General features: G+C 54.7%; 4 protein-coding genes across 7 annotated transcripts; 3 read left to right on the plus strand and 1 right to left on the minus strand.

Annotated features, from left to right (window-relative positions):
* The first annotated feature begins 2,203 nt into the window (after window positions 1-2,203).
* On the plus strand, window positions 2,204-12,838 carry rbpjb (recombination signal binding protein for immunoglobulin kappa J region b). The gene is made up of 11 exons (XM_049743320.1): window positions 2,204-2,497; window positions 6,907-6,945; window positions 7,807-7,902; window positions 8,184-8,349; window positions 8,436-8,610; window positions 8,973-9,110; window positions 9,198-9,310; window positions 9,384-9,524; window positions 9,599-9,754; window positions 10,011-10,114; window positions 10,183-12,838. The coding sequence occupies exons 1-11, from the start codon at window positions 2,478-2,480 to the stop codon at window positions 10,484-10,486; spliced, it is 1,452 nt and encodes a 483-aa protein (XP_049599277.1). The 5' UTR covers window positions 2,204-2,477; the 3' UTR covers window positions 10,487-12,838.
* LOC125982538 (cholecystokinin receptor type A) lies at window positions 11,609-16,379 on the minus strand. 2 transcript variants are annotated; one of them, XM_049743315.2, is made up of 5 exons: window positions 15,858-16,379; window positions 15,017-15,268; window positions 14,661-14,922; window positions 14,297-14,424; window positions 11,609-14,178 (listed from the first exon to the last, which is right to left on the minus strand). In XM_049743315.2, exons 1-5 carry the CDS (start codon window positions 15,988-15,990, stop codon window positions 13,505-13,507), a joined length of 1,449 nt encoding a protein of 482 aa, XP_049599272.1. In that variant the 5' UTR covers window positions 15,991-16,379; the 3' UTR covers window positions 11,609-13,504. The 2 variants fall into 2 exon arrangements, with proteins under 2 accessions (XP_049599272.1, XP_049599269.1); XM_049743312.2 differs by lacking the exon at window positions 15,858-16,379 and having other exon boundaries at window positions 15,017-15,659.
* Window positions 16,380-16,476: 97 nt separating this feature from the next.
* Window positions 16,477-21,727, plus strand: tbc1d19 (TBC1 domain family, member 19). 3 transcript variants are annotated; one of them, XM_049743223.2, is made up of 21 exons: window positions 16,478-16,699; window positions 16,829-16,901; window positions 16,965-17,010; window positions 17,544-17,631; window positions 17,709-17,783; window positions 17,872-17,935; window positions 18,027-18,073; window positions 18,141-18,263; window positions 18,332-18,401; window positions 18,582-18,623; window positions 18,713-18,825; window positions 19,341-19,415; window positions 19,512-19,574; window positions 19,694-19,778; window positions 19,853-19,897; window positions 20,233-20,265; window positions 20,334-20,466; window positions 20,549-20,640; window positions 20,938-21,053; window positions 21,139-21,209; window positions 21,292-21,727. In XM_049743223.2, exons 1-20 carry the CDS (start codon window positions 16,601-16,603, stop codon window positions 21,178-21,180), a joined length of 1,524 nt encoding a protein of 507 aa, XP_049599180.1. In that variant the 5' UTR covers window positions 16,478-16,600; the 3' UTR covers window positions 21,181-21,209; window positions 21,292-21,727. The 3 variants fall into 3 exon arrangements, 2 of the variants coding, with proteins under 2 accessions (XP_049599180.1, XP_049599169.1); XM_049743212.2 differs by having other exon boundaries at window positions 20,357-20,466; XR_007486420.2 differs by lacking the exon at window positions 21,292-21,727 and having other exon boundaries at window positions 16,477-16,699; window positions 20,383-20,466.
* Window positions 21,728-22,269: 542 nt separating this feature from the next.
* On the plus strand, window positions 22,270-26,664 carry stk26 (serine/threonine protein kinase 26). The gene is made up of 11 exons (XM_049743394.2): window positions 22,270-22,639; window positions 23,662-23,730; window positions 24,104-24,265; window positions 24,331-24,387; window positions 24,509-24,617; window positions 24,781-24,938; window positions 25,000-25,185; window positions 25,370-25,515; window positions 25,604-25,724; window positions 25,804-25,922; window positions 26,178-26,664. Exons 1-11 carry the CDS (start codon window positions 22,619-22,621, stop codon window positions 26,191-26,193), a joined length of 1,164 nt encoding a protein of 387 aa, XP_049599351.1. The 5' UTR covers window positions 22,270-22,618; the 3' UTR covers window positions 26,194-26,664.

The raw sequence follows: 26,664 nt of genomic DNA on the forward strand, positions 1-26,664 counted from the left end.
CGCCAACCAAGTCACGGGGGCCGTCAAGAACCGAGCCGAGAATCAAGTGACCGTCCCGAAACCCCCAATGACCTGTTAAGAACTGAATCAAAAGCAACGGAGAAGGTGCCAAAGATGAAGCAATCGGACTCCAAAAAACAGAAGACAAATAAGCCAGGCAAGAATTCACAGAGAGCCAACCAATCAATTGAGCTTGGTTTGTTTCCTCGCATGGCTTCTTGACTGGATTCTAAAGTGTTGTTTTGGAAGTGCTCTCGCCTTGTGCACATCTGCTGAAAGGCTCTACCACGGCAGTCCATCCGTTTGCCGCTCGGTCCGGTCCGGCCCGGCCCGGCCCGGCCCGGCCCGGCTTCCCGGTCCTACGCCGGTCGTAGGAGGCCTTTTGCATCCGGGTGGGGTCTCCGACTCCCCCTTCGACCGTTTGGCCCGTGGTTCCTTTGTTCCTCCGTTCATTTGTTTGTTCGACCGTTCGTTCATTCCTTCATTTGTCTGTTCATTTGTTTGTTCATCCGTTCATTTGTTTTGTTGATTCTTTTGTTCCTCTGTTCATTTCTCCGTTCGTTCGAGCATTTGTTTGTTCGTTCGTTTGTTCATCCATTTGCTCGTTCGTTCGTTCGTTCGTTCGTTCGTTCGTTCGTGTGTTCATCCATTCGTTGGTTGGGTCATTCATTCACTGGCGCTTCCATTCATGGCTCCTTTTGGCCGCACGCTCATTGAGAGGCTGGCCCACTCGCCGAGGCTTTGTCGGGGGGACAATTAAGGCACCTGCCGCTCTACAGCAAGCCCCGCCCGGACCCTAACCCCCCATCCGTTGAGTGGCCACCGCCCCGCTTCCGCGCCGCGACGCCATTCTTCACATTCACTTGGCCAAACGCAAATGTAGTGAAGAGAATTGTAGCAGAAAATGCCATTTTCTTTGTTTTAATCCAACGTGAACAACAGTTGAAAATGTGGTGTCATTTGACGACATCGCTCGCCATGCTCTGCCTGCCTGCGTGGCTGCCTGCCTGCGTGGCTGCCTGCCTGCCTGCGTGGCTGCCTGCGTGCGTGGCTGCCTGCGTGCGTGGCTGCCTGCCTCAATTGCATCCAGCAGCCGTTTTACTGCAAATGACACAAAAGCAGATGGCAGCGAGTCCACAACCTGATCTGGACGCATCACCCACCCCCAGGGAGCACGCAGACCAAGATTTCAGGGCAGAGGGAGGGGGCACCGATTAACTGCAAGGGTTTGCTGTGTAATCTTGATATTGGTTCTCTCAATCAGCGTGGATCACGCAAGGGTGCACGCGGGGGCACGCCCCCCCCCCCCCCTCCTCTCCTTCTGGACAAAAGGTCAGGGGTGCCCTCCCCCATCTAATCAGCCGTCCTCTTCCTGCGAGAGCGTCATCCACAGCCCGCAGACAGACGGCCCGGAGGGCGAGGAAAGGACTGCACGGAGGGTCACGACCTCAGCGCCGCAGTCACTTGGCCAGAGATAGAGAGCGTGTCGCCATCATCCTCCCTGACACTTCCTCTCAACTCGGGGTGGCCAATTATCTGACATGTAAGCGCACCGAGAGAGAAAAACAAATGGAATGGAAGGCAAGAACGTGTCGGATGAGACAGTTGATGAGTCGGCATTGATCGAATAAGATGGAATCGAATGGCAAGCTTAATTTACGGATGCAATTTTTATTATTATTATTACTATGATGTTTTTTTTTATTATTATTGCAATTATCTAACAGGTAAGCATCGCATTGCAGTTGCATGGCATTTAAAGCAAAGTGATATTTTTAGGAGGCATAAAAGCAGCAGGAGTAATTGTTGTTAATTTCGTTTTTCATTTGATGTTTTACGGTATTTTTCTTTTTAAAAGCACGTAGCAACAAAATGATGCTAGTTTGGGGGGCTGTAAAAGATGAATGACGTTCGAATTCATGTGAGTGGGGCAATGTATTGGATCCAAGTCGGCAAGAAGCGCCGATGCGTGATTTCGAAGCAGAGTACACACGTGGGAAAAGCAACGCGGCCATGTCTCGCGAGAGCGGGCGACCCCTCAGCGCTGTCCTATTGTGAGAGTTTTTGCAGCTCTCGCGCGATCTCGGAAGTTTCCCACGCCTGTTGTTGTGGCGTCTGCCCTTTTCGCCTCCCCCCTCCCGCGCTCCCTCCCTCCTTCCCTCCCCCCACCAAAGTGTGGCCTCCCTCCCTCCCTCCCCTTCTCTTGTGTCTCCTAACCAGCCAGCCAGCCAGCCAAGCAGCCAAGCAGCCAAGCAAGCAAGCAAGCAAGCAAGCAAAAGCCACCCCCTTTCCCCCTTTCTCCCTTCTCCCTGGTCCCGACACCTCCATTCGGCCTCTTGCTGTCTCGACGGATTGCCGGGGTTGCGGGGAGAGGCGCCCCCGCGGAAGAAAAAAAGGATTTCAAGAAGAAGAAGAAGAAGAGAGAAAAAAAAAAAGGATATCGCGAGTATTGGAGTTTTGGTGAGAGTTTGTGGAAGATGGCGCCTGTTGTGACGGGGTGAGTATGTGGTTCGGGGACTTGCTGTCGGTCGGTCGGCCGACCGGCCGGGGTGTTCAAGTGAATCCGAGTCAATAAGCGTGGTTTTGCCGTGCCGCCGCCGCCGCATATTGCCGTGCGATCGCCCGGCTGGCTCCGCGGTCACTTTTTCCGCGCGAGGCGACGCGACGCTCACCGCGCAGGCTCGTTTCTTTGTTCCAATGTGTTAAGCGGGTTTCGTTGTGTTTTGTTTTGCTTTGCTTTCTGCTCTGCTCTGCGCTGCTCTGCGCTGCTCTGCGCTGAGTTGCCGTCCGTGTTTCGTGGGCTAGCTTCACGCGAGCTATTAGCATGTGTGGCAGCTAGGCAGCTAATGAAAAGCACCGCAAAATCGAGAGCAGACTGCGAGCACGCGCGCTGGGAAGCGTCCGGACCAAAACGCCTTCTCCTCGGCTTGGTTTTCCGTCATGGGCCGCCGCAACGTCGCCGGGGAGCGAGGGGTGCTCGCTCGGGCGGGCGGGCGGTCGGGCAGCGAGCTGTCCGATAATGGACGCCGGCTAGCAAGATGCCAGTGAATCACGAGCAACGCTTTGTCAACCTGACAAAAATTGACTCGCACTGTCCAAGAAATAGGAAAGTCATTGCCGCCGCGCTTTGGCAAGGACAAATGGGGCCATTTCACCACAGTCGACTCGTGTTTTGTGTCTGCGTGTGTCTATTTGTTTGTACGTGTGTTTGTTTGACGGTGTGGGTGTGTGTGTGTGTGGGGGGGGGGGGGGGGGGATCTACGACTGAGAATAAAGTTTAACTTCCAGGTGGAAAACGTAATAAAAGTAAACATTTTGAGAGGGTAAAAATAAAACTGCTTTTTCCAAACAAAATAGTCATCTTACGAAGCAAATACGCAGCCTTTTTTTATTTGTTTGTAAAACACAGCTGCACATTTTAAGACCAAAAAATATCTAATATTCCTATATTTCTTGTGGGGAAAATGCAGAAAGTTTTTGGTTTTTTTCCAAAAACAAAAGTCTTCGATTCTTTGTGGGGCGGGATGGAACCATTTTAGAAAAAATGAAGTTGTGAGATTAGAGAAGAAATATCTTCAAAGTGAGAGTAAAGTTGTCTTATGAAAAAAAAAAAGAGTAAGAATCTGAAATTCATTTTGGAAAAGAAAAGTCGCAATGCTTTAAGAATAATGTGTCTTTTCTTAAAAACAATGATGATATATGGTTGTTTTTCCTCTAAGGAAGTAGTCGAGGTATTTGAGAGAACAAAAGATATTGTTTTAAAATTAAGTTGTTATTCAAAGTCCCAATGATCATCGTCACACACACACACATCTGGGTGTGGCGAAATTTGTCTCTGCATTGAACCCATCCCCGTGTGATTTGGATCCATCCCCTGGGGGAGAGGGAGGGGAGCAGTGAGGAGCAGCGGTGCCGCCGCCGCGCTCGGGAATCATTTGGTGATCTAACCCCCCAATTCCAACCCACGCGCAGACAAAAGTCTTATTTTCAGAGGCGAAAATAATGAAGTGATCATGAACATTTTTTTAAGGAAGGAAAATGTTGCCATTTTGTGCGTTCAAGCAGTAGAAGGCGAATACATGGGCACAACCACTGTGTGACAAAATTCCTTCTAGGCATTTGCGCAGACTGGTCGTGGCAACCGTCTCGTCCGGACCATTTCCTTTACCGCTGAATCCAAAGCACGAGCGGACGCATCGCCTAGTCGTCATCGTTAGCTCGCTCGCTGAAAGCCAACTCATGTTGATTGGAAACATTCAAAGAGCAATCAAAAGTAACGGGCTAGCTATTAGGAAATTCTTTGTCCAGATTTAGCTTCTCGATGAAACACATCACACGGATGGACGACTTCGTAGTGCCGGCTGGCATCCATTTGACGGACGTATGGTTACATCCTTTACCAGCCCAAAAATACGAAAGCTACCGGCACTTGACTTCAAGCTTTGATGCGGTATCAAATCTGGAAATTGTGGCAGATGCAAATCCGGACATGGGCAACTTTTGCGTGAACTTGTCATCACTTGTGGCATCACCTGCAGTCCCCTTTGTCCTCGGCGCTTTTGGCCCACGTGGATGCTCGACGAGGTGTGTCGCGGAGTTTACACGTGCGTTTGGACGTGTGTTTGTGTGCAGAAGGTTTGGGGAGGCAGCTCTTGGTGGTGTGGTGGTATTGTGTTGTTATATTGCAAAACAAAATCCAATGCTATGAGATAAAGCATCAAAAAAGGGAGTTTTTCAGAAAATGGAATCGTTTTTCTCCCTTCTCATGTCCCCCCTAATCCAACAAAAATGTTGTTTTGAGAAAATACACCAGAACAGCCTGCCTGCCTGCCTCTCTTTGGTGACAATGTGTTTGCGTCAAATCTTTTCTTGAAAGGAGCACTTCTGAGGGAGCGACAGATGTCGCAGCGCCGACCTTTATGGTGGCCCAAAGTTGTTAGCCCCCCCCCCAAGTGTTGGAAGACGACGGCCGTGGCCGAGAGCGGCTCCTGCGCTCTGCAAATACAAGACTTGCTTTGTTTTGAAAAGAGTGCCGGTGCTAACGCTAACTAACGTACATCAGTGTCAAATCCCATTGGCATGCTAAGGGGGAATTAGCATCAAGCCCCAGGAGCAATAGAAATATGATGCTAGCCCAGATGGCACCACAACAGCCACATTTTTGGAAATCTGCCGCCTGCCCCGTCTAAAGTTTCTCGGGCGCCAGGCGTGCGTCTCTTCCGCTTCCTTTGAAGCAACTTTTGAGCTCCTCCCAATGTTTGGGGCCCTTGAACCAGAAGCCGGCTTGTCGGAGGACTTTGCTGCGACGACGCCTCCAAACTTAATGGCAAAGTGGCGAGATTTGCCGGCACCGATTGGGATAGTCGGCGGCCGCGGCGACACGTTTCCGGCAGCCCCGCCGGGGAGCCTCCCGCAAAGTCTTTTGCCGGGGCCAAAATCCGAGCACGGTGGATTTTGTTTTCCCCTCCCCTCCCCCCACCCTGGGTGCGCTCTGGTTCCAGTGGTGAGTCATCAGTTCAGCCGTGAGCGAGTGAGAAGCGGGAAAAGTCTGGTTCATTCAGGGTTCAAGTCCCCCTCCTCCGTCTTGACAGCAAAGACATGCGGCATCTTGGACCCCCAACCACATATTTTCCCCCATCACACGGCCGTGGTCTTTTCTCCCGTGGCGTTTCTCCAATGCCGGCCGGGAGGGCGGCTAAACGTGGGCGAGGAGGAGGGCATAGACGCCGAACGTGCGCCAAGTCCCGCTCAAAGAGTGCTGGTACGCGTCGGCTACAAAGAGAGGCGTCTCGAAGCGTGAATGTGTGCTGCGCTTGAACCCAAAAAAGCCTTTGTGCTCACTCACGTTTGGCTTTTGAGGAGCTGCTGCTGCTGCTGCTGCTGCTGCTGCTGCTGCTGCTGCTGCTGCTGCTGATGATGATGATGATGATGATGGCTTAAGGCTGCTGCCGCCGCCGCTGCTGCCGCCGCTGCTGCTTCCGCTGCTGCTGCTCGCTGGCCTCTGGCTTCTCCTTTACCTAAAATGTGTCCGTCTGGACGCGACCTCCACCCTCCCTCAACCCCACGTTGCGTGACGGCGCGTGCCGTTAACGTGTCCGCCCGGTGGCGCCTTGAGCATGTGGCAGGCCCAGAGCAGTCCGTCCGGAGAGCAGATGGCGAGCGCGTGCGGTCGGGTCGGGGGGGCAGAATGGCCAGCCCGGTCTTTGGCTTGTCTGCCTCTGTCATTAAGGTTTCCCGTGTCAAAGCCAGATGGAGCGAGCTGGTGTGCCCACTGCGACCCGCCCAGCGACGCACGCGCGAGTCAGGGCCCGGCCCGGTTCGGTTCGGTTCGGATGGTGGTCGCCTTCTTCTGCCGCTCTCTCTCTCTCGTCTTTTTTTTTGTCAAGTTGGGTGCTGGCTGTGTCCGGATGTCCAGCCTTACTTGGGCCCAACACTTGATCACATTGAAATTGACTTCAAAGTCAGAAGCAATTTTCAAAAGGCCAAATTCTGCAATTGGCACAAACGTGTGTGTGTGTGTGTGCGCGTGTGTGCGCGCGCGCGTGTGTGTGTACGTACGTACGTACGCAGCCCTTGTCTTGTCGCCCGTTTTCACGTCACTCGCCCATTCTTCGGCATCCGTTCGCTTCCAAAGACGCCGCGGGAACCTTAGCGGTCGCCCACCTTTTATGCCGACTGATTCCGAGCAACGGCGTCTCTTCCCCCGTCGGCTTGTCCCGGTCGGGCGCCTTTTGGCGCCACCTATGTAACTCCGGCGCGTGCGTCCACGTTCCGAACGTGACTCGATTGGAGTCGGTCCTCCGCGCCGGCTCGCCGCTGTCGTCTGCCCCTTTGCCTTTTCCAGGATGTTGTCAGCGTGATTTCTAAGAGCATCCCGCCTGTCTCTTTTGTTTCTTCTGGCTTCAGGAAGTTCGGGGAGCGCCCTCAGCCACAGCGCCTCACCAGGTGAGACACACGCCGTTCCGCTCGGCTCCTTTGCTTCACATTGAGAATTGGCCTTCGTTGTCTTTTAGCTGCCCGCGCTGTTGCCCGACTGCAAACAGGCCAATTCTAGCTCATTTCCGTGGCGCCGCCATTTTTCCGTGGCTCCGCCTGCAGGTGTAATCGTGGGCGTGGCAGAAACCCGCATGACGCTGCCAAGAGTCCGACTTGGGCCTCGGATGGAATGAAGCGGCTCCAAATTGTCGTAGCGAAGACATGGGAGGAGCTCACAATGACAATGTGAAATATTCTGTCCTGTTGCAAAATGACACCTCAAGGAAGGCCTGGGCAAGAGATCTATTTTGTAATTTCTTCTCCCGCTTTGTGAACGTGCCGGGCGGGCAATGGCGGCGAGATGGTGAGGAGCAAAAGTGGCATTTGTACCAGCAAATGTTTGCTCCAGTCCTGGATCCAAAAACACCTAATGAGAATGTTTTGCAACATGGAACAGCTGCAGGTGCGCCTTGCAAAGTTCGGACGGATGCCAGCTGGCTTCCGGGTTGGCTTCAAAATGCAAGCCGGTCAAAAGACGCACTGCGCGAGACTGAAAAGGAAAAAGCGTCTGACATTGGCACTAACGGAGGAGCGTCTTGATTTCAAGAGCACCATGAGGTCGCCATTTGGCTGGTGGTGCATCACGTGTTCACGCTGGCAAGGGGGCGGGGCGGGGCAGGGCGGGGCGGGGCGGGACAGGCCTCTCGCTTAGCATGACCTTGTGGAAGCGTCAGGTGTGACTGGGCCATGCGCGTGTACGCTGAACCCTGCCTTGCCGCATTAGCAGGAGTTGATTTCTCCCCGTCTCCCCTTGTTGTGTTGCCCTTTCAGAGAAGCCATGAGGAATTACCTGAAGGAGCGAGGGGACCAAACCGTCATGATCCTGCACGCCAAGGTTGCACAGAAATCCTACGGCAACGAGAAAAGGTGAGCGAGCGAGCGCGCGCCTGCCTGTGCAAAGTGTGTCCCAGCACCACCACCGCCGCCTTCCGGAAGGTGATTTGTGACAAATGAAGCCCACGGCCTCTGCTCGGTGGAGCGTATGTGAAGAAGAACTCTTCCAAAGTATTTCAAGAATCCAAATGAGTGCCGACCGCATTGCAAGCGTGTTTTTGTTTCCTTTCCCCGTCGGTGCCTGGGCGCCCTCTGCTGGCGGCATTTGAAAGATTTTGAAGGACGCTGCAAATCATTTTGTCTCTGTTGTCAAGGTTCTTCTGCCCGCCGCCGTGCGTGTACCTGATGGGCAGCGGCTGGAAGAAAAAGAAGGAGCAGATGGAGCGGGACGGCTGCTCCGAGCAAGAGTCGCAGCCGTGCGCCTTCATTGGCATCGGCAACAGCGAGCAGGAAATGCAGCAGCTTAACTTGGAGGGGAAGGTAGGTGGGAGGGCCGTGGCCATCGCTGCCGCCGCCGCCGTTTGGCCGTCGCGCTTGCCTCAATAGCCTCGTCCTCCCTCGGCCAGAACTACTGCACAGCCAAAACCTTGTACATATCCGACTCGGACAAGAGGAAGCACTTCATGTTGTCCGTCAAGATGTTCTACGGCAACAGCGCCGACATCGGCGTCTTCCTCAGCAAGAGGATCAAGGTCATCTCCAAGCCCTCCAAAAAGAAACAGTCCCTGAAAAACGCCGACCGTAAGTACATGGGTAGATCATTCGAGGAAGTACGTTTGTTTACCAAGCCGGTATTAGTCTCAAATAAAATTTCAACTTTCATTTTTGACTATGCATCACATAAAGTAATAGATTATTTTTTATGTTCAAATCTTTCCATGGTAAAGTTTTCTTTGGATTAATTGAGCATTTTTCAAATAAGTGTCGAGTAGATGTCGAGCTTTTGGGTTTCGACGAAGCCATCATTTCGGCTCATAAAATGAAGATCATAAAGTATCATCGGAATAAAGTATGCTGAGGTCAAATCTCGACTTTTGGAAAGAGAAAGTCAGTTGCGCTGTTGACACCAGCGCTGTTGTCGTTTGCCGCCGCCGCCGCCGCAGTGTGCATTGCGTCGGGCACCAAGGTGGCGCTCTTCAACCGCCTGCGCTCCCAAACGGTCAGCACGCGCTATCTCCATGTGGAGGGGGGCAACTTCCATGCCAGCTCCCAGCAGTGGGGAGCCTTCTACATCCACCTACGTAAGCGACTGACTGAGCGAGCGAGCCAGCCAGCCCCGAGCGCGGCGCCCTAATCCGACCCGATCGCCGCCGCCCTTTGTGTTCCAGTGGACGACGACGAGTCGGAGGGCGAAGAGTTCACCGTGCGCGACGGCTACATCCACTACGGCCAGACGGTCAAGCTGGTGTGCTCGGTCACCGGCATGGCGCTGCCCCGACTGGTAGGTCCCGTCCGTCCGTCCGTCTGCCCGCTTTGCTCCCTCCCTGGCTCATTCTGGCCCCGCCTCTCGCCAGATCATCCGTAAGGTGGACAAGCAGACGGCGCTGCTGGACGCTGACGACCCGGTGTCCCAGCTGCACAAGTGCGCCTTCTACCTGAAGGACACGGAGCGCATGTACCTGTGCCTCTCCCAAGAGAGGATCATCCAGTTTCAGGTGGGTGCCCCCCCCCCCCCCCCCCCTCAAGCCGAAAACAGGTGCACACCAACGCCGTTTGCCCCCTCTGCCAGGCCACGCCCTGCCCAAAGGAACCCAACAAGGAGATGATCAACGACGGCGCCTCCTGGACAATCATCAGCACGGACAAAGCCGAGTACACCTTCTACGAGGGCATGGGCCCCGTGCAGGCGCCTGTCACGCCCGTGCCCGTGGTGGAGAGCCTGCAGGTGGGTCCCTCCCTCCCTCACTCACTCACTCACTGCCTCACTCACTGCCTCACTCACTGCCTCACTCACTCACTCACTGCCTCACTCACTCACTCACTCACTCACTCACTCACTGCCTCACTCACTCACTCACTCACTCACTCACTCACTCACTCACTCACTCACTCACTCACTCACTCACTCACTCCCTCCCTCCCTCCCGGTCCGCTGGCCGCTGCCGTTTGAGAACCAAGCCATGGCTATTGCGTGTTTGCAGCTCAACGGCGGCGGAGACGTGGCCATGCTGGAGCTGACGGGCCAGAACTTCACCCCCAATCTGCGAGTCTGGTTCGGAGACGTGGAGGCCGAGACCATGTACAGGTGCGCCTTTCGCAACGGGCCGGGATGACTTGAAAGGGGTTCTTCCCTGAGCCTGTTTTCACCCGCAGATGCGCCGAGAGCATGCTGTGCGTGGTGCCTGACATTTCAGCCTTCCGCGAGGGCTGGCGCTGGGTGCGGCAGCCCGTCCAGGTGCCCGTCACGCTGGTCAGGGAGGACGGCCTCATCTACTCCACCTCGCTCACCTTCACCTACACGCCCGAGCCCGGGCCGCGGCCACACTGCAACGCCGCCGGCGCCATCCTGCGGGCCGGCAACTCGGCGACCCTGCTGAGCGGCGGCGGCGGGCCGGAGGCGGCCGTCTACGGGAGCGCCGTCACGTCCTCGTCGGCCACCGCCGCCGTGGTCTCCTAACGCTCGCTTTAAGGTAGCGCCAGCCAGCTCGAGAACAATTTGCAATAGTTCAACAAAACACACACACTAAAATTCTGCGTTTCGGTTAACTGCTGAGATGAAAAATGTTCCGGGCAAAAGAAGAAACGCAGTGAAATTCTGGAGGAGCCGCGTCACACGTCGGGGCGTGCTCCGTGGCCGCCGGGCTCCGGTCGGTCCCGACGCCGATGGCAACGGCGGCCGACGTAGCCGCGCTCCAGAAGCCGCTTGCCCCTCCTTCCCCTTTTGCACTGCCCTCCAAATGCTTCCCAATCCCGAGTATTCCTCTGGCCTTAGCCGCGCCACGCCGTGCCGCGCCACCCCACCCCGCGGGGGATGTTTCAAGTTTGGCGGGCCGGCGGAGGCGGCGCCAGGACGTAAAGGGACACGCCGGCGTGACGTTAACTTAGTTTTAATGGACCAAGGAATTTGTATAAGCTTTAGCAAAGGTACACCTTTTCTCCATACCTTTATTAAACCTATTGTACACTTTTGTTACCAAATACTTTGTATTCCTCCTATAATCTTGTAGCCCCCCCAACTCCTGCCCTTATTTTCCCCTCTCCTGTGAGGGTGGGGGGGAATCTAAAAGCAAATATGTGTGTGTGTGTGTGTGTGTGTGTGTGTCAGGGCAACCACCTCAGAGGGCCTATTTTTGAATCTCATTGGTTTTTATGAAGTCTTTAAAGGAAAAGCTTTAAGCAACGCCTCTGCTCTGCCTTGCCTGCAATACGTGCATGCGTGCGAGCGCCGCTGCCGCCGCCACGTCTCCTTTTTGGAATGCCACTCATCACTGGAGCCTTTGTTTTCACCGACAGAGGACGGACTTGTGAGAGAACCTTCGTACTGTGCAAGAGAACTGTGTGTATGCAGTCCGTATCATCCGGATCACGTGGAGCCACGCGTCTTCCAAGCGAGCGTGACAAAAAAACAAACAAAAGAACGAGTGAGCGAGAGACACTTTTCTCAATTCAATGTGGCCTTACCGAAGACTCCGGAAAACAAGATCACGAAAATTGCTTGTTGTCCAATTTCTCCAGCGGTACTGTCACACAAGAGCCTTGTTTTTTTTGTTTGTTTTTTTTTCTTTTCTTTCTTTCTTTCTTTCTTTCTTTCTTTCTTTCTTTCTTTCTTTCTTTCTTTCTTTCTTTCTTTCTTTCTTTCTTTCTTTCTTCCTTCCTTCCCACGGTCGCGGAGCAGCAATAGTGTACAGCTCATCGGCTCGGCTCGGCTCGGCACGGGCTGATGTTGAAACCATACGCCAAAATCCACCACTCCGAAAGGAAGCGAGCCAATGTGGGTTCTCATTCGGAGGGAAAGAAAAGACAACCACAATGAAGCTGTGCCCCCTCCCCTGTTTGTCGTGAAATGTTGTATATTTTAATATTTTAAATTATTGTTCCCCATGTCCAAAAAGTGCATTTATTGCCTGCGCTGCCTGCCTGCCTGCCTGCCTGCCAGCCAGCCATTTGTCTTGTCCTCCTTCTCAGAATGGGCACCAAACACAAATAGCCTTTAGCGGCCAGGTCCGGCCGGCCCTCCTTCGCCTCCATCCTCTGGCGGGGAGTTTATTTATTTCTTTTCTTTTCTTCCTCCCTCTCCTCTCTCTGTTTCCCGTCCTTTCTTCCTCCTCACGTCGCTTGGTGCGACTCCGCCGGGCTCCGGGCGTCGTCGACCTTCCTTTTTATGTACAAAGGGACTTTGCAAAAAAACATGTTACACGCCTTCTTATCATGACCCCCCCCCCCCCCACTCTTGTGCAAGCAGCTGTTTTTGTGATTTGTTTTTTCTTTTCACGGTTATAACGAGCGCCGAACAATGTATGTAAGCTCTTTGAAATGCCAAAAGTCTGATGGTGTAATTTGGGGTTGTTTTTTGGTGCACTGTGCTGTGAGGGGTGGGCAGCTTTAAACATAACTTTTTAGCAAAAGGTGCAAAAAAGGAAAGGTAGCTCTCAGCCTTACGTGTCACAGCTAACTATTTTCTTATTTAATATCAGCGTCAGCATCCTTGCCTTGCTTTGCCTTGCTTTGCCTTGCTTTGCCTTGCTTTGGCTTGCTTTGCCTTGCTTTGCCTTGCTTTGCCTTGCCTTGCCTTGCCTTGCCTTGTCTTGCCTTGCCTTGCGTTCTTCATTGGCTGGCAAGCTTCCAAAGCAAGGGGATGCGCTCTTTCTTTTTCCCTCTCTCTCTCTCTCTCTCTCTCTCTCTTCATTCTTTTTTGGGAATAGCATCGTTTTTGTACATATCGCAGCTCCGGATCATGCTCCAATCTGTATGTCATGGAAAACAAAAAACACGAGGGGAAAATGAGAATTAAAAAAAGTGATATAAAGTCTCCCATTGTATGGTTTTTTTTTTTTTTTGGGGGGGGGGGCGATTGGTTCAGCACAAGCACAATAATCAAAAATCTTGCAACCCAAGAATGTCTCCTAGGTGCCACTCACACCGGGACTTCTCTGCGTTGAGTCACGCGTAAGGTAAAAGGCCTTGTGCGAAATGTTGTGAGTGACCTCATTCTCACTGCTGTTTGTTTGCAGATTGAGCTGGCGCAAGTTCTGGGAAACCAAAGCGCAGGTGTTGCTGTTCCCCACCCATCCCACTCTCACAGATAACGCTCGTCCTTTCTCACGTTGCACTTTCTTCACCGCGTTTGCTTTTGGCCTTTGCATTTCAAGTGAGCATACAGATGTGGGCTCCCTCTTTGGCAGCGTGAGCCCCCGATTCCAATGATCGACTGGCTCATCAGCGAGCTCCGCAGCAGCTTGTTAACGACCTGGATCATTTTCATCAGGTGCACGCGTGAAGAAGGTCAACCTTGAAAACGAGCAGGACCTAGTATAAGGAAGAGAGAATGTTTTGAAAGCTAGTACCCGGGTGTTGCGCGGCCTTAACGTCCGCGTAGCCTCGGGCCACGTCCCATAGTCCAGAGTTCCCAAATGAAGCAACCTGGGTCACACTCCCAACCCTCCCAAAAACAGTTGCGTGATGACTGAAATCCACTTCAGAGCACTTCCGGCAGCGAGATGACGCTGGAGGCGGAGCCAGCCGCCGCGCCTCCGGGATATGGATGGACGTAGAGCTCAACGAAGGTTTCGCCCATCTCCCCGGCCGACGGCCCGGCTTCGTGGAGCTGCTCCTCGGGGGTGGGCCGGGGGGCCTCCCGCACCTTCTCCGCCACGAGTTGCTCGGCGTGCCGCCCCGACCGCCGTCGGTCCTGGGCCCGCCGCTTCTCCTGGCCCCTTTGCCGGTACCTCGGCTCGGGTCCCTGGCGGCATTTGGTCCAAAGGTGGACGGCGGCGCGCGCCTTGAGCCGCAAGGACGAGAAGGTGCTCGCCGCTCCCTGGCGGAAGCGCTTGTTCATGAAGCAGTAGACGACGGGGTTGACGCACGTGGACGTGTACGACAGGAGGTGGATGAAAGAGATGGGCGCGCCCGTCAGGCGGGAGACCACCTGATGGTCAAAAGCTTTCCACGCGTTGACCACAAAGATGGGGGTCCAGCACACAAAGAACAGGCAGACGATGACCAGGAGCATGCGGACCACTCGCTTCTTGGCCAGCAGTTTGGCCGTATTGCCGGAGCGGAGCTCCGGTGGTGCCGTGCCCTGCGGCCCCAAATGAAGGTAGCAGCCGTCGCCGTTGCTGGCTCGAAGGCTGCCGAAGCTGGTCGCTCTGTCTGCAAAGAGGATGATGTCATTTGACGGTGGGCAAAACGCTTGCGAGGGACTAAACCCGTTTCCTGTCGCAAAGGGCTCGGTCGGGGCTGTAACGCCTTAACGGCGGTCAGGCCTCACCTCTGGCGCGTGTCCCGTCGGACAACTGGATCCTGAGCCCCTTGTAGAGCTCCAGCGAGATGAGTGCGTAGGCAGTCAGCATGACGGCGCCGGGCAGCAAGAAGAGCAGCAGCAACAAGGACACGTACCTGGGTTTAGAAGCAAAGGCCCGCAATGGAGTCGGTCGGTCGGTCGGTCGGTCGGTCGGTTGGTGCCCACGCCCTTGGACCTTCTTCCAACCAACCAACCAACCAACCAACCAACCAACCAACCAACCAACCAACCAACCAACCAACCAACCAACCAACCAACCAACCAACCAACCAACCAACCAACCAACCAACCAACCAACCAACCAACCAACCACCCCTTGTTTTCAGCGCACCAATATGCCAGCAGCTTTTGGTTCTTCCACGTCATGCGGCACATGAAGCCGTCGGTGTTGTCGCGCCGATTAAAGGCCATCAGGGAGCTGGAGTAGACGTAGGGCACCATGAGCGACAGGGACGTCAGCCAGGTGGCGCCGATGACCTTCATGGCATGCGATTTGGTCTGCCACGTCCTGGAGCTCAGCGGTCTGCAGATTGCGCTGTAGCGTTCCAGCGCGATGGCCACCAGGTTGTAGGTGGAAACGCTCACGGAGACCGCTGCATGCCAAAAGAAGAGCAGCAAACATTCAAGTTTGCGCATAGACGGCGGCTGCGCATAGACGGCGGGGCTGGGTTAGGGTTAGCGCCATACCCATAAAGTACATGACCATCTTGCACGTGCCGTCGCTGAAGATGAAGGTCCGCATGAGGTTGGGAATGAGAGTGAAAGGGATGCAGACCAGGGAGACCATCAGGTCGCTGACGGCCAGGGAGAGCAGGAACAGGTTGGTGACGGTGCGCATCCGCCGGTTCCGAGAGAGAACCGCGATGATGAGGCTGTTGCCCGCCACGCCGATCAGGAAGATGACGCAGTACAGAAGGACCCGCACGCCGTCGCCCAAATCTACAGCGACGGACATGACGAGACGAGACGAGACGAGACAAGACAAGACAAGAAAAACACTCCAACGGGGACAAGGGGGGGGAAGCAGCTTCCGCTTCCCCTCCGCCCCGCTCTCAAAATGGCCCTTGATCAATCGTGACCCAAATGGACTTTCTATTCTGAGCATATCAGACCGCTTGCCGTGTTATAGCACTTGACCGACATGTCGTCTTTTCCTCACCAAGCTGCTGTAGCTTGGCTGCAATGTCCACGACACGATTCTTCTCATACTTGCAGCGCTCGCTCCGACATAAATGACGGCGGTGTCGATTGAGCGCCGAGTCACCCAGGTGACTCGAAGCTAAGCCGCGTCCATCAAATCCAATACTGGATTGCTGGCGTCATTCTCAGATTTTCAGACCTTGAGAGATTGGCCGCGCGCAACGTTGACCAGCACATTTGACTAGACTGCCCACCCAAGTGAAAAACCAGGGAGGCTTAGTGGTGGAGGCGCGCCAGCGTGCGCAATGCGCAATTACGCGGAGGATACGTCTATTCCAGGTTGAATAGGCGACAGTTGGAAGGCGGCGAATGAATAGTCTGTCGATACCTTTCACGCCGACGTCGGCTGCTGCTGCGACTCTCCAAGGCTCACAGTCCGAAAAGTTGCTGACGCCCCATTTGCACAAAAGCGCGCTCATTTCCGTGGAGTTGAGCATTTCGTGCACGGCGAAGGCGCCCATGGTTGGAGAAGAAGGGTTCGAAAAGCGAGAGAGAGACAAAAACACGCAGCGATGTATGATGGCCCCTTCCGCACGACCTTGCGCTCCGAACTGCTCTGCTCTGGTCTGGTCTGGTCTGGTGTGTCTTGTGGCTTCAACTGGCCGCTTCGCTTTGCGCGACCGCCTCGCCCCCCGTGTCGTCGTTGGTGATTCGTGACGTCACACGCTCGTGTATTGCCACTATTTTCAGCGTAGGACCACACTATGTTTTCTTTTTTGTTTTCATTCTATTCCGTATTTTCACAGTGACATTCATCAAAGTGTCACGAATCCAAAGTATAGCTTTTCCTTCCATCCATTTGACATTTGACAAATATTAAAAAATAAATTCTAAATAAGAAACCTTTAGCAAAACACGCTCAAATAGAAACGAATAAGTGACAAGTTGTTTGGCTTGTGGAGCGCGTTGCCCAGCAACCTCGCGATATCGTCGACAGATTGTCCAAGCGGGCTTGCCGTAGCAACCTCGGCTCAGCTCGGCTCGGCTCGGCTCGGCTCGGCTCGGCTCTGTCATTGCCGATTCAACGTCTATTTGGTGCTTTCCGACGCGACGCGGCTCCGTCAAAGAAACATGGACGACGAAGGCGCCGAGTTGTCACTGACTATTGTTCAGCTCGTCCAACGCCTAAAGGGAAGCCATTTGCACGCTCAGATGGAGCGAGAAGCTCGGGTGAGTATGCTAGCATTAGCTGCAGGCTACCCCCAACGCTCAACCAAGCGAACCCCAACACTAAGAAACGTCCTACAACCGGCATCTTCTCCTTCATTCTTTTTCTTTTTCTTTTCTTTTTGATCGCAGGAGTGTTTACATCAACCCGAGATCCGTCTGGACTCAATAAAGGACGACGTGCGGAGTTTCCTCAGAACTTCAGGTGCGGCAAGTTTGGGGGGGTTTGTTTATTTGCTTTGCCTTGACGTTGTTGTGCTGTTTACAGGCTGGGAAAAAAAACTCCAGAATGCCGTGTATCGAGAATTACAAGTGTAAGTAAAAACAGGGACTACTGCTGCACTTTCCTCACTTGGACTTTTTTCAAGAATAGCTTTGTGGTAATCCTTAGTTTCTTCTCAAGGTTTGACACCTGGAGCCCGTTTTTGGGACGAAGGGCCATAGAAATAAAGTTGCGCCGACCGACTCCAATGCAAGCGGGCGTGCGGAGCTTCGGTTCAAAATCAAAGTTTGGCGCACAGCACAAAAGCCACTTTTGATAGCACCTTTTCTTTCTTGCTCATTTGTATACAAGTGGCTTGAGACTTTGCGAGGATGAAAAGAATCCCCCGACGGTTTGGGTTTACATCCGATAAACCTTATCAGCTACTTGTCAGTGACGGAGGCCGTAGCTAAGCGAGCGTCCTCAGCTGTCTCCCGGATGAGGACGCTGGATCGAGTGCCTCCTCGTCCTCGTCCTCCTCCTCCTCCTCCTCACTTGGGATGAGCCGTTGTCGTTAACCACCGCCCAGCCCTCCCTTCTAGAAGAAAAGGTTGACGGCGGGCGGGTGCCTTTGTTTGATTCCAGCGAGCGACTGGCCTGGAGTCTCACGGCGGCGGCGGCGATGCCGCCGGAGCACGTCAAGGAGCCCTTGGCCTACATGCGCAAGGCCCAGGTCAGCTTCTGAGCCGCCGCCGCCACCGCCCCGGTGTCCATCCGGTCAGTCTCTTGGAAGCTTTGTGTGTGCCACAGGCCGACTGGGAGCGCCGCATCTTGAAAAGCCTGAACGGCATGAGCACAGAGCTGGGAGTGCCTCTGGCCCGGATGGTAAAAATCCACAATTGGCAGCGGGCGGGCCAGGCGGGCGGGAGAGCTGCGCTAAGCGATAGATAAGCCATGAATGTTTGTGCCGCAGAGGACGGCGGCCGAGCAGCGGGAGCTGAGCAGCAAATGGAACGAGATGGGCACGGACGAAGCGGGTATTTCTCGCCAACGGGAATGTGCTGACTTTGTTCTTTCTGTTGGCCTTTGTGTGTCTGGCTAACGTTGGGACACCGCCGTGCCTTGCAGATTTGAGCGGCTTCAGGCCCATCTACGCTGCCAAAGACTTCCTGGAGGTGAGTGCGCGGCTGCGTGGCGGCGGCGGCGGTCGCGGACTGCGCTTGATGGCCTTCCGTGGCGCAGGTGGTGGTGGCTTTGCGGAGCCCCAACCACAAGTGCGGCGGCGGCGACGACGAAGAGGCGGGCAGCAGGAGCCACTGGGGCCTGATCCAGGTGCCCCTGGATGTCCAGGACATCCAGCAGCTGGTAGGCCCGCCCCGCCCGGCCCGGCAGCTCTGTCTTGACCTTTGACCTTTGCCTTTCTCTTCTTTCAGAGAGGAGCCTACGCCGAGCTAAACCTGGCCGCCGGCCAGCTGGGCATCGACGACGATGCGCACATCCATCCAGGGAGGCGCTTTTAAAAAAAATAAATAAATAAATAAAAAATTCCTGTCACCTTTATCTAAGCGTCGGTCGGTCGGTCGGTCGGCGACAGAAGCTTGATGTCGCCGGGGCCGTACGTCGGAATAGTCGAGGCGCGGACCCTCTTCTCATTTCTGCCTCCTTCACCTCTGTATGGCTTTGCAGATTTCTTTGAGAGGGACTACGTGGAGACGGCAAAGAAAGGTAGGAGAGCACGGCCCGCCTGTGGCCCGCCTGTGGCCCGCTTGTAGCCCGGCCGCCTCCTCATCGTCCTCCATCTTGTGCCACCGCAGTGCTGGGCGGGCAGGACAGCGCAGCGGCGCAGCAGTACAGCCGTCGGGGCTGCCCCACCGGCCTGCGGGCCGACCTCTGGGCCCTCATCCTCAATTCTGTGGACCGGCCGCAGGTTGGAAGGCTGTGCGCCGCCACCGTTGCCGCCGCCGCCGCCACCGCCGTGTTTGTCTTTGAGCGGATGAACCCAAAACGCGTTTGGCGATCCTGGTTCCGGCTGTCCAAAGAGAAGATCCAGACTCCCGCCTCTGACATCAAGCGGGCCATAAAAGTGCCAGATGGCTGTCTGGAGCACGTCTCAGCCGCTTCATCCCAAGCCAACAGATGAGATTCTTGTTTGGCAGCCAGCGAGCCGGCCCAACTTCCGCCGTCCGTCCCGCTGGCTTTTGCGTGCGCGCTTCCGCCGTGCCGATCCATCAGTTCGCGAGGGCGACACTTTTACACTCGTCGACACGTGCTCACCGTGCCCTTTCTTTCTTTCTTTCTTTCTTTCTTTCTTTCTTTCTTTCTTTCTTTCTTTCTTTCTTTCTTTCTTTCTTTCTTTCTTTCTTTCTTTCTTTCTGGGCTTGGGTCGAGCGATGCTTCCAAGCGTGCTTTCGATCCTGTTTGATGTTCCTCCCTCTATTTTAGGACGCCATGCATTTTGAGCAGCTCAAGGCGGGAGTCCTCCAACACGACCTGCTGGTGGACCACTTGATCCGCAAGGTAAGCTGCCTGGCCCGGCCCGGCCCGGCCTGGCCCAATCCTGTCCGGTGAGCTTCTGGGTGACGTGCGGCCGGGGGCCTCGCCTCCTCCTTACAGGATGTCAAGCTGACGGCCAGTAACGACGACTACTACTTTGTCTTTGAAGACTTCCTCTACCAGGTATTTGCTCACCAGCTTTCCCTCCCTCCCTCCCTCCCTCCCTCCCTCCCTCCCTCCCTCCCTCCCTCCCTCCCTCCATCCTTCTCCTCCACCTGACCTCCAAATGGCTCGCTCCGCAGGTCTTGTTGTGTTTCTCCCGGGATGCCAGCGTCTTGGAGCACTTCAAGTACAACAGCGCCACGCCGGCCAAATCCTACATCCGAGGTGAGCAGCGCCTGCCTGGAAGCTCAAAAACCGCCCGCCCTCTACGTCTGTCTGTCTTTCTGTCTGTCTGGCAGGCAAAGAAGGGGACGAGGCCTACGCCGTGGTCTATCCTCCCAACGGTGAGCCTCCATCTTGAGCATGCGTCTCCGCTCGCATTTCACCCAGACAAACAAACGTTGACAAATGACGCGGTCCGTTCCGTCGCCATTGTTTTTCTCCATCTTGACCGAGGAAGGAAGCGGCTGCGGGTTCAAGCTTGATTTTGACGCCGCCATTTATTAGAGTCCGGATGAGTCGGTCATCGTTTGGTGAAACGCTGACGCGATTGGGCCGCATTTGGTTGCTTCGTCCAATACGTAGAGAGCCTCTTTTGTCCCCCCCCCCAAAATCTACCGTTTTTCCATTTTAAGGAACGGGCAGCTAACACAAGAACCATTTTTTTTTTTTACAACAGGCGTGATTCCCTTCCACGGCTTCTCAATGTATGGTGAGTCAAAGGGCCGCCGCCGCCGCTGCTGTGCACTTTTGGGACGCTCCCGAAAGCAAGCCAGCTAGCTGCCCACCCGCGCCTGTTCCAGTGGCCCCGCTGTGCTTCCTGTACAAGGAGCCGTCAGAGCTGTACAGCGTGTTCAGGGAGATGTACACCCGCTACTTTTTCCGCCTACACTCTGTGTCCTCGGCGCGCTCGGTAAGAAGGCGGCGCCGGACGCCCTCACCGCCTCCACCGCGGCGCCTCATTGGCCTCCCTGGTGTTTGCGTCTGGCCGGCAGGGTATCGTGTCGCTGTGTCTGCTTTTGGAGCGGCTCCTGCAGACGCACTTGCCGCGACTCTTCCACCACCTGCGACGGATCGGAGCTCAGCCGTAAGTTGTCCGCCGAGCTGAAATGTCGCCGAGCGAGGTAAGCCGCCGACCGGGTTGGGATTTGCCTTTTGAAAAGCCACGGGTGAGCCAGGTCCATGGAAAATGAAGTTTAAAAACAACCCAATGAAAGTGACTAGGGCCCGCCCGGTCAATTCAGTGTTCTACCGATCAAACATCAGCCCACATTTGCGCCCACTATGATCTCGTGCTGCCACCTTGTGGCTGATGCTCTCACGACAAGAGCAGCACCTTGGCCTTGAGCCCGATTTTGTTGTTGTTGTTGTTTGTTGCGGCTAGGTTACGCATCGCCTTTAAGTGGCTGCTTCGAGCTTTCTCAGGTTATCTCTGCACCGACCAGCTGCTTTTCCTTTGGGACCGAATCCTGGGCTACGACTCCCTGGAGCTGGTGGCGGGTAAGCTACACCGCCGCCGTTTGGTGCCCGCTTTCTCGACGCCGCTTTCTCGACGCCGCTCTCATCCCGGCCGCTGGTTCACTAGTCCTGGCGGCCGCCGTCTTCGCCTTTCGGGCCGACAACCTGATGGAAGTGACGTCTCTGGCTTCGGCCGAGGTACGGCTCGTGCGTTCCCCGGAGATCCATTTTGAAGAAGCAAATATGCGCGCCAATAAAGTTGCCGTGTGTTCCGCTGCAGGCCGTCCTCGCCGACCTTTCCACCCTCCGAGTCATGCCGCTCATCCAGAGCTTCCTCTTCGCCATCTAGCGACGAGCTTTGGCCGGACGGTCTGTGAATTTGCCGACTTGCCAAATTCAGCGTTCCGTGCGGCGCGTGACACCTTACTGCAATGATATTATCAATGTGGGTGACAGTGTGTGTGTGTGTGTGGGGGGGGGGGGGTTCCATTTCACATTTCACACTGTGGGCCACTCAGGGCCTCGCTAGCTGTCGAGTGGGCCGGATCATTAAAATGATACCATACTCTGCTGCAAAATAACCAAAATGTCATGTCTTTCCTTTTTTGGGTGTAAAGAAGCTTTAAAATTATCCTGCGGGCCTGATCGAACCTCCTATGTTTGACGTTGGATTCTTCATTTAAGTGTTTATTATTAAATCTGTTTATCTAATTGTATTAGATTTAGACTCCTTCACAAAAAGCACAGTTCCCTACATCCTTTTTAAATTTCGTCTTCAAACATTTCTTGATTGGGTAAATATTACTGATCATTTTAAATGGAAGTTCCTTGGTTTTTGGTGGGTCCGGAAATTTCAAATACTTGCATCTAATCACTTTTATATCTCCTGAGCTGAAGCCTTTCAAAATATCATCACCACCACCCATCAAAGCAGCAGAAAAAGAGTTTTCCAAAAAACAGGCAAAGCTGACGGTGGTTCCACCCTGCGTCCACTAGACGGCAGTAGAGAGTCACTGGTTAAAACGTTCGGCAAGGCAAGGCACGCCAAGCTCTTTTCACTTCCGGTTGATGTGTGACGGAAAAATGGACAAAATAAAAATGGTCACTAAAATAGTTGTAAAATACAAATGAACGTTTTTGTAGGCCACCGTGCACAGGCGCCTCGAGAGCGAGCAAATTTGTTTTGAACTCTTAATATTCCAAGGTCGTAAAACTGCTACTTTTTGTTGTTGACACCTCCTTCTTCCGCCCGCCCGCCAGCCCGCCCACGGAGCAACAAGCGTCTGTCCTGGGTAGTTTGCTGAACTTTCTCTCGACTCACACACAGCTCGCTCGCTCGCTCGCTCGCTCGCCCTCGACTTTCTCGGTCGGCCGCTCGGTCGGTCGGTCGGTCGGTCGGTCGGTCTGTCGCCTGTGCTGGCACTTTTTCCATCGGCTGGACGTTGCGGGAGTTTTTGTTTTGCCCCGCGTCGAGCTCCCGAGAAAGCGTTCAAGGGCAAAAGTGACCAGGAGCACAGCGAGAGAGCGAGACAGAGACAGAGAGAGGGAGAGGGAAGGAGGGAGGGAGGAAAGGCGGGCGGCGTTCTCTCGCTTCAACAAAAGTCACCATGGAGGTTCCTGGCATGCAGGTAAGTAAGCACGGAGGTGGACCGGCCTTTCAAAAGCCAACTGAACCAGTTGATCAAGAAGCGAGGCGAGGCAAGGCGAGGCAAGGCGAGGCGAGGTGGCACTGCGCGAGAGCCACTTTTGAAATCGGACTTTCTATACTCGAGAGTCGAACGACTTCCGCACGTCGAGCAACAAAACGCGTTGCGTTGCGGTGCGTTGCGTTGCGGTGCGGTGCGGTGCGGTGCTGCGCGGTGCTGCCTCTTTGCGGCGGCTATTTGGATGTTTGTTGACAGATGCAACAAGTTGCACTGTGAATGATCGCAATATGTTAACGGTTGTCTTAGAATGTGCAATCGTTTTGCACTTTCACACAAACCAGCGTACATATCATTCATTTTTCAGTCGTCTTCAATGATTGCACTTAATAGTTTAATGACTCGTATTTCTAGTTGTCATTGGCTGGCTGGCTTCGTCTGTCTGTCTGTCTGTCTGTCTGTCTGTCTGTCTGTCTGTCTGTCTGTCTGTCTGTTGGGAGGTTCCTGCCCGAACGCCCGCCCGCCCGCCCGGCCAGTCAGGCGTGCCGACCTGTGTAACCTGCCTGCCTGCCAGGCACTGCCTGCATGGCTGCCTGCATGGCTGCCTGCCTGGCTGCCTGCCTGCCTGGCTACCCGTCTGGCTAGCCTGGGTGTGCTCGTTGTTTTGTTTTCGGAGGCGTGGGAATGATTGACAGCTGCACGCTCGCTCGGGCTTCTTTGTGTTCCGTCGAAGGTTTAGCGTGCCCTCTTCTGCCCGTTCGAGCCGGGATCCAACCTGCCGAGCAGTAGTTGCGTGTCCGAATGGATGCTTGCAACGCTCATGATTGGTGACTACTGAAAAATGATTAGACAGCCGTCGTGCGCGCGGCGTGAGGGAGGAAGGAACACCTGCATGCGCCCGTCTTTTCCTTCAAGGCGCTCAAGGAAAAATGGCTGAAATTGGAGGAGGAGATCACTGGCGTTCCGATCGACGCCTGCGTTGTGATGTGTTTCCTTTTCTCCCTCAGAGTTCTCAGATCGATCCGGAGGCGTTGTTCACCAAGCTGGAGCGCATTGGCAAAGGATCCTTTGGAGAGGTGAGCTTCTTGGCTGCCTGTTGACGAATATTCATTTCGGAGGTGCGTTCAGAAAGTCCGGTTCCTCTAAAGCGCGTTTTTTGTTCTCCTCAATGGGCGCTCAATGGGCCATTCCAATTTCCATCTAAATTTGACGCCTTGCGTTCCAAAACAAGCCATTTGTTTGTTACGTCAAATGATGGAATTCTTTCTCGTTTTGAACATTTTATTTGCGAATGAATCGGCGCAATGGTTTTCAAATCACTTTGAATTGCGTTCCTTTGCAAAAGTCATCGGCCGCGTTTGAAGCGGATGAGAAAGAATCGATTTGTTCCTCGCTTCATTCGGATGTTGTCGAGCTCCAAGCGCTTTGCGGCGTCTCTCCGCCCGCCAGGTGTTCAAAGGCATCGACAACCGCTCGCTCAGCGTGGTGGCCATCAAGATCATCGACCTGGAGGAGGCCGAGGACGAAATCGAGGACATCCAGCAGGAGATCACCGTGCTGAGCCAGTGCGACAGCCCTTACATCACCAAGTACTACGGCTCCTACCTCAAAGTGAGACGGAAGACTCGGCGGCGGCGCTCGCTGGGCCCGCTGACGGCCCGCCGCCTGTTTTTCAGGGCAGCAAACTGTGGATCATCATGGAGTACCTGGGCGGAGGCTCTGCGCTCGACTTGGTGAGCCTCCTTCCTTCCGTCCGAGGAAATGGCTTGGGAGCGCAAACTAATGGCTTCCAAAAGTTTGCATTTTGGAATGTGAAATGGACCAAAAAAAAAAAATCTTGTCTTTGAAACGCAGCTCCACGCGGGTCCCTTCGATGAGTCACAGATCGCCACCATGCTGAAGGAGATCCTGAAGGGGCTGGACTACCTTCACTCGGAGAATAAAATTCACAGAGACATCAAAGGTGGGCTGTCGCAGCCCAGCAACAGGGATGGATGGATGGATGGATGGATGGATGGATGGATGGATGGATGGATGGATGGATGGATGGATGGATGGATGGATGGATGGATGGATGGATGGATCGGCCTTGTAATGTGGAGCTGTCCCCCCCCCCGCCCTTCTAGCCGCCAACGTCCTTTTGTCGGAGCACGGCCAGGTGAAGCTGGCCGACTTCGGGGTAGCCGGTCAGCTGACGGACACGCAAATCAAGCGGGACACCTTTGTGGGGACGCCCTTCTGGATGGCACCGGAGGTCATCCAGCAGTCTGCGTACGACTTCAAGGTCAGATTATTGCCGCACGCGTCGGCGCCCGGGCCCTGACTGCTCCGACTCGTGGCGCCAGGCGGACATTTGGTCACTGGGCATCACCGCCATCGAGCTGGCCAAGGGGGAGCCGCCCAATTCGGAAATGCACCCAATGAGGGTGCTCTTCCTCATCCCCAAGTCGCCGCCGCCGACGCTGACGGGCGACTTCTCCAAGAGCTTCAAAGAGTTCACCGAGGCCTGCCTCAACAAGGACCCCGGCTTCGTAAGGCGCCGGCCGCTTTGTTCTTATTGTTTTAGTATGTTTTATTATTGTTTTATTGTTGACTTTCTCGCCTCGACGTTTGACTTGGCCTTCCCGGGAAAAAAACAATTGCGTTGGTCTGATATCTCAATTGGACGGCGGCAAGCCGCGCCGGCCGGGCTCACGGCGTTGTCTCCTCGTTCAGCGTCCCACCGCCAAGGAGCTGCTCAAGCACAAGTTCATCATCAAACACTGCAAGAAGACGTCCTACCTCAGCGAGTTGATCGACAGGTACCGAAGGTGGCGGGAGCAGGGCCACAGCGACAGCAGCCCCGACGACTCGGACGAGGGGTAAGTCGCGCAGCAGAGCCGAAAGCTTCCAGCCGCCTCCCTGGTTTGACCGGCCTGGCCTGGCCTGGCCTGGCCTGGCTGCGTTCAGCGAGTCCGGCGACAGGAAGGACGGAGAGCCCCCCAAATGGAGCTTCACCACGGTGCGCAAGCGCAAGACGGACCAACGGCCCTCCGGTCTCGCCGCCGTCATCTCGCCCGTCTTCTCAGAGGTGGGTCCGCTCGTAGCTGTGCCCACCCGTCGTCGCTCACGACACGGTGCCGGCGCGCTGTGCGCTCGCCTTTCTGCAGTTGAAGCAGCGGCACAAGGAAAAGCCGTCGGCCATCGAGGAGCTGGAACGTAACGTCCGATCGGCCGAGGACACCTGCCCGGGCATCGCGGACCAGATGGTGACGCACATCATTGCCAGGTAGGCCATTTTCTTGTCTGGATGGTGATGGGGGCGGGACGGGGGGGTTCAAAGCCCCATCTTCATCGTGTCTGACACCAGGACGAGATTGTCCTCTCCTCACCGAGCTAGCTCCCAGTAAAACAAAGTCGCCTAAGATACGAGAGTGTGTAGCAGTACCACCTAGTGGCTGTGAAATAGAACTGCGCTTGTGACGTTGTGCAAAAGTTTGCCCTTTGTTCCGCTTTCATCTTGGTGTGGTCCCGCTGTCCTCAGGTTCAACGGCAACTGAGGACAGGCGGAAAGAGGACGCGGTGATGCGTGTCAAAGCGCCGCCGCCACCCAAGCTTGCAATTTGGAGATCTGCTGTGCAACGTCTCTGCACCTTCACCACTGCTGGTGGTCTTTTGCGCTGGTTGTCATCCGGCAGCGCCGCTTTAGCTTTTGTAGATATTTGCTGGGCAGCACTTGACAAAGATGACATGCCAAAATGATTCTTCTGGTTCTGATGTTTTGTTGTGCTCAGTAAGAAGCCGTCGGCGCCTCCCTCCCTTTCCCTCCCTCCCTCCCTCCCTGCCTGCCTGGGGTCGGTGGGAGCGGCGCGCTTCTCCAGTTTTACTCACCAAAGACAATCTGCAACTTGGCTATCTTATTGCAATATATCATAAGGGATGTTTACTCAGAGGGAACCAGCAACCAAAAAAATGTTCGTCTTTAGCGGGACGTAGAGTTTTATGAATAAATATTTAAGATGCATTCCAAA

Source organism: Syngnathus scovelli, chromosome 1, assembly GCF_024217435.2.
Source record: "Syngnathus scovelli strain Florida chromosome 1, RoL_Ssco_1.2, whole genome shotgun sequence".
Lineage (NCBI taxonomy): Eukaryota > Metazoa > Chordata > Actinopteri > Syngnathiformes > Syngnathidae > Syngnathus > Syngnathus scovelli.

Bases quoted from the DNA above. Each gene is read 5' to 3' on its own strand.
- rbpjb (XM_049743320.1), top strand. From the start codon at position 2,478: ATGGCGCCTGTTGTGACGGG. The intron at 6,946-7,806 runs GTGAGACACACG...TTGCCCTTTCAG, and splicing joins CAGCCACAGCGCCTCACCAG to AGAAGCCATGAGGAATTACC. The intron at 10,115-10,182 runs GTGCGCCTTTCG...TTTCACCCGCAG, and splicing joins GAGGCCGAGACCATGTACAG to ATGCGCCGAGAGCATGCTGT.
- LOC125982538 (XM_049743312.2), bottom strand. From the start codon at position 15,434: ATGCTCAGAATAGAAAGTCCATTTGGGTCACGATTGATCAAGGGCCAT. The intron at 14,923-15,016 runs GTATGGCGCTAA...TTTGGCATGCAG, and splicing joins GATGGTCATGTACTTTATGG to CGGTCTCCGTGAGCGTTTCC. The intron at 14,425-14,660 runs GTGCGCTGAAAA...TTCTAAACCCAG, and splicing joins CAAAAGCTGCTGGCATATTG to GTACGTGTCCTTGTTGCTGC.
- tbc1d19 (XM_049743212.2), top strand. From the start codon at position 16,601: ATGGACGACGAAGGCGCCGAGTTGTCACTGACTATTGTTCAGCTCGTC. The intron at 19,575-19,693 runs GTATTTGCTCAC...CTCGCTCCGCAG, and splicing joins TTGAAGACTTCCTCTACCAG to GTCTTGTTGTGTTTCTCCCG. The intron at 21,054-21,138 runs GTAAGCTACACC...CTGGTTCACTAG, and splicing joins CTCCCTGGAGCTGGTGGCGG to TCCTGGCGGCCGCCGTCTTC.
- stk26 (XM_049743394.2), top strand. From the start codon at position 22,619: ATGGAGGTTCCTGGCATGCAG. The intron at 23,731-24,103 runs GTGAGCTTCTTG...TCCGCCCGCCAG, and splicing joins GCAAAGGATCCTTTGGAGAG to GTGTTCAAAGGCATCGACAA. The intron at 25,516-25,603 runs GTAAGTCGCGCA...GGCTGCGTTCAG, and splicing joins CCCGACGACTCGGACGAGGG to CGAGTCCGGCGACAGGAAGG.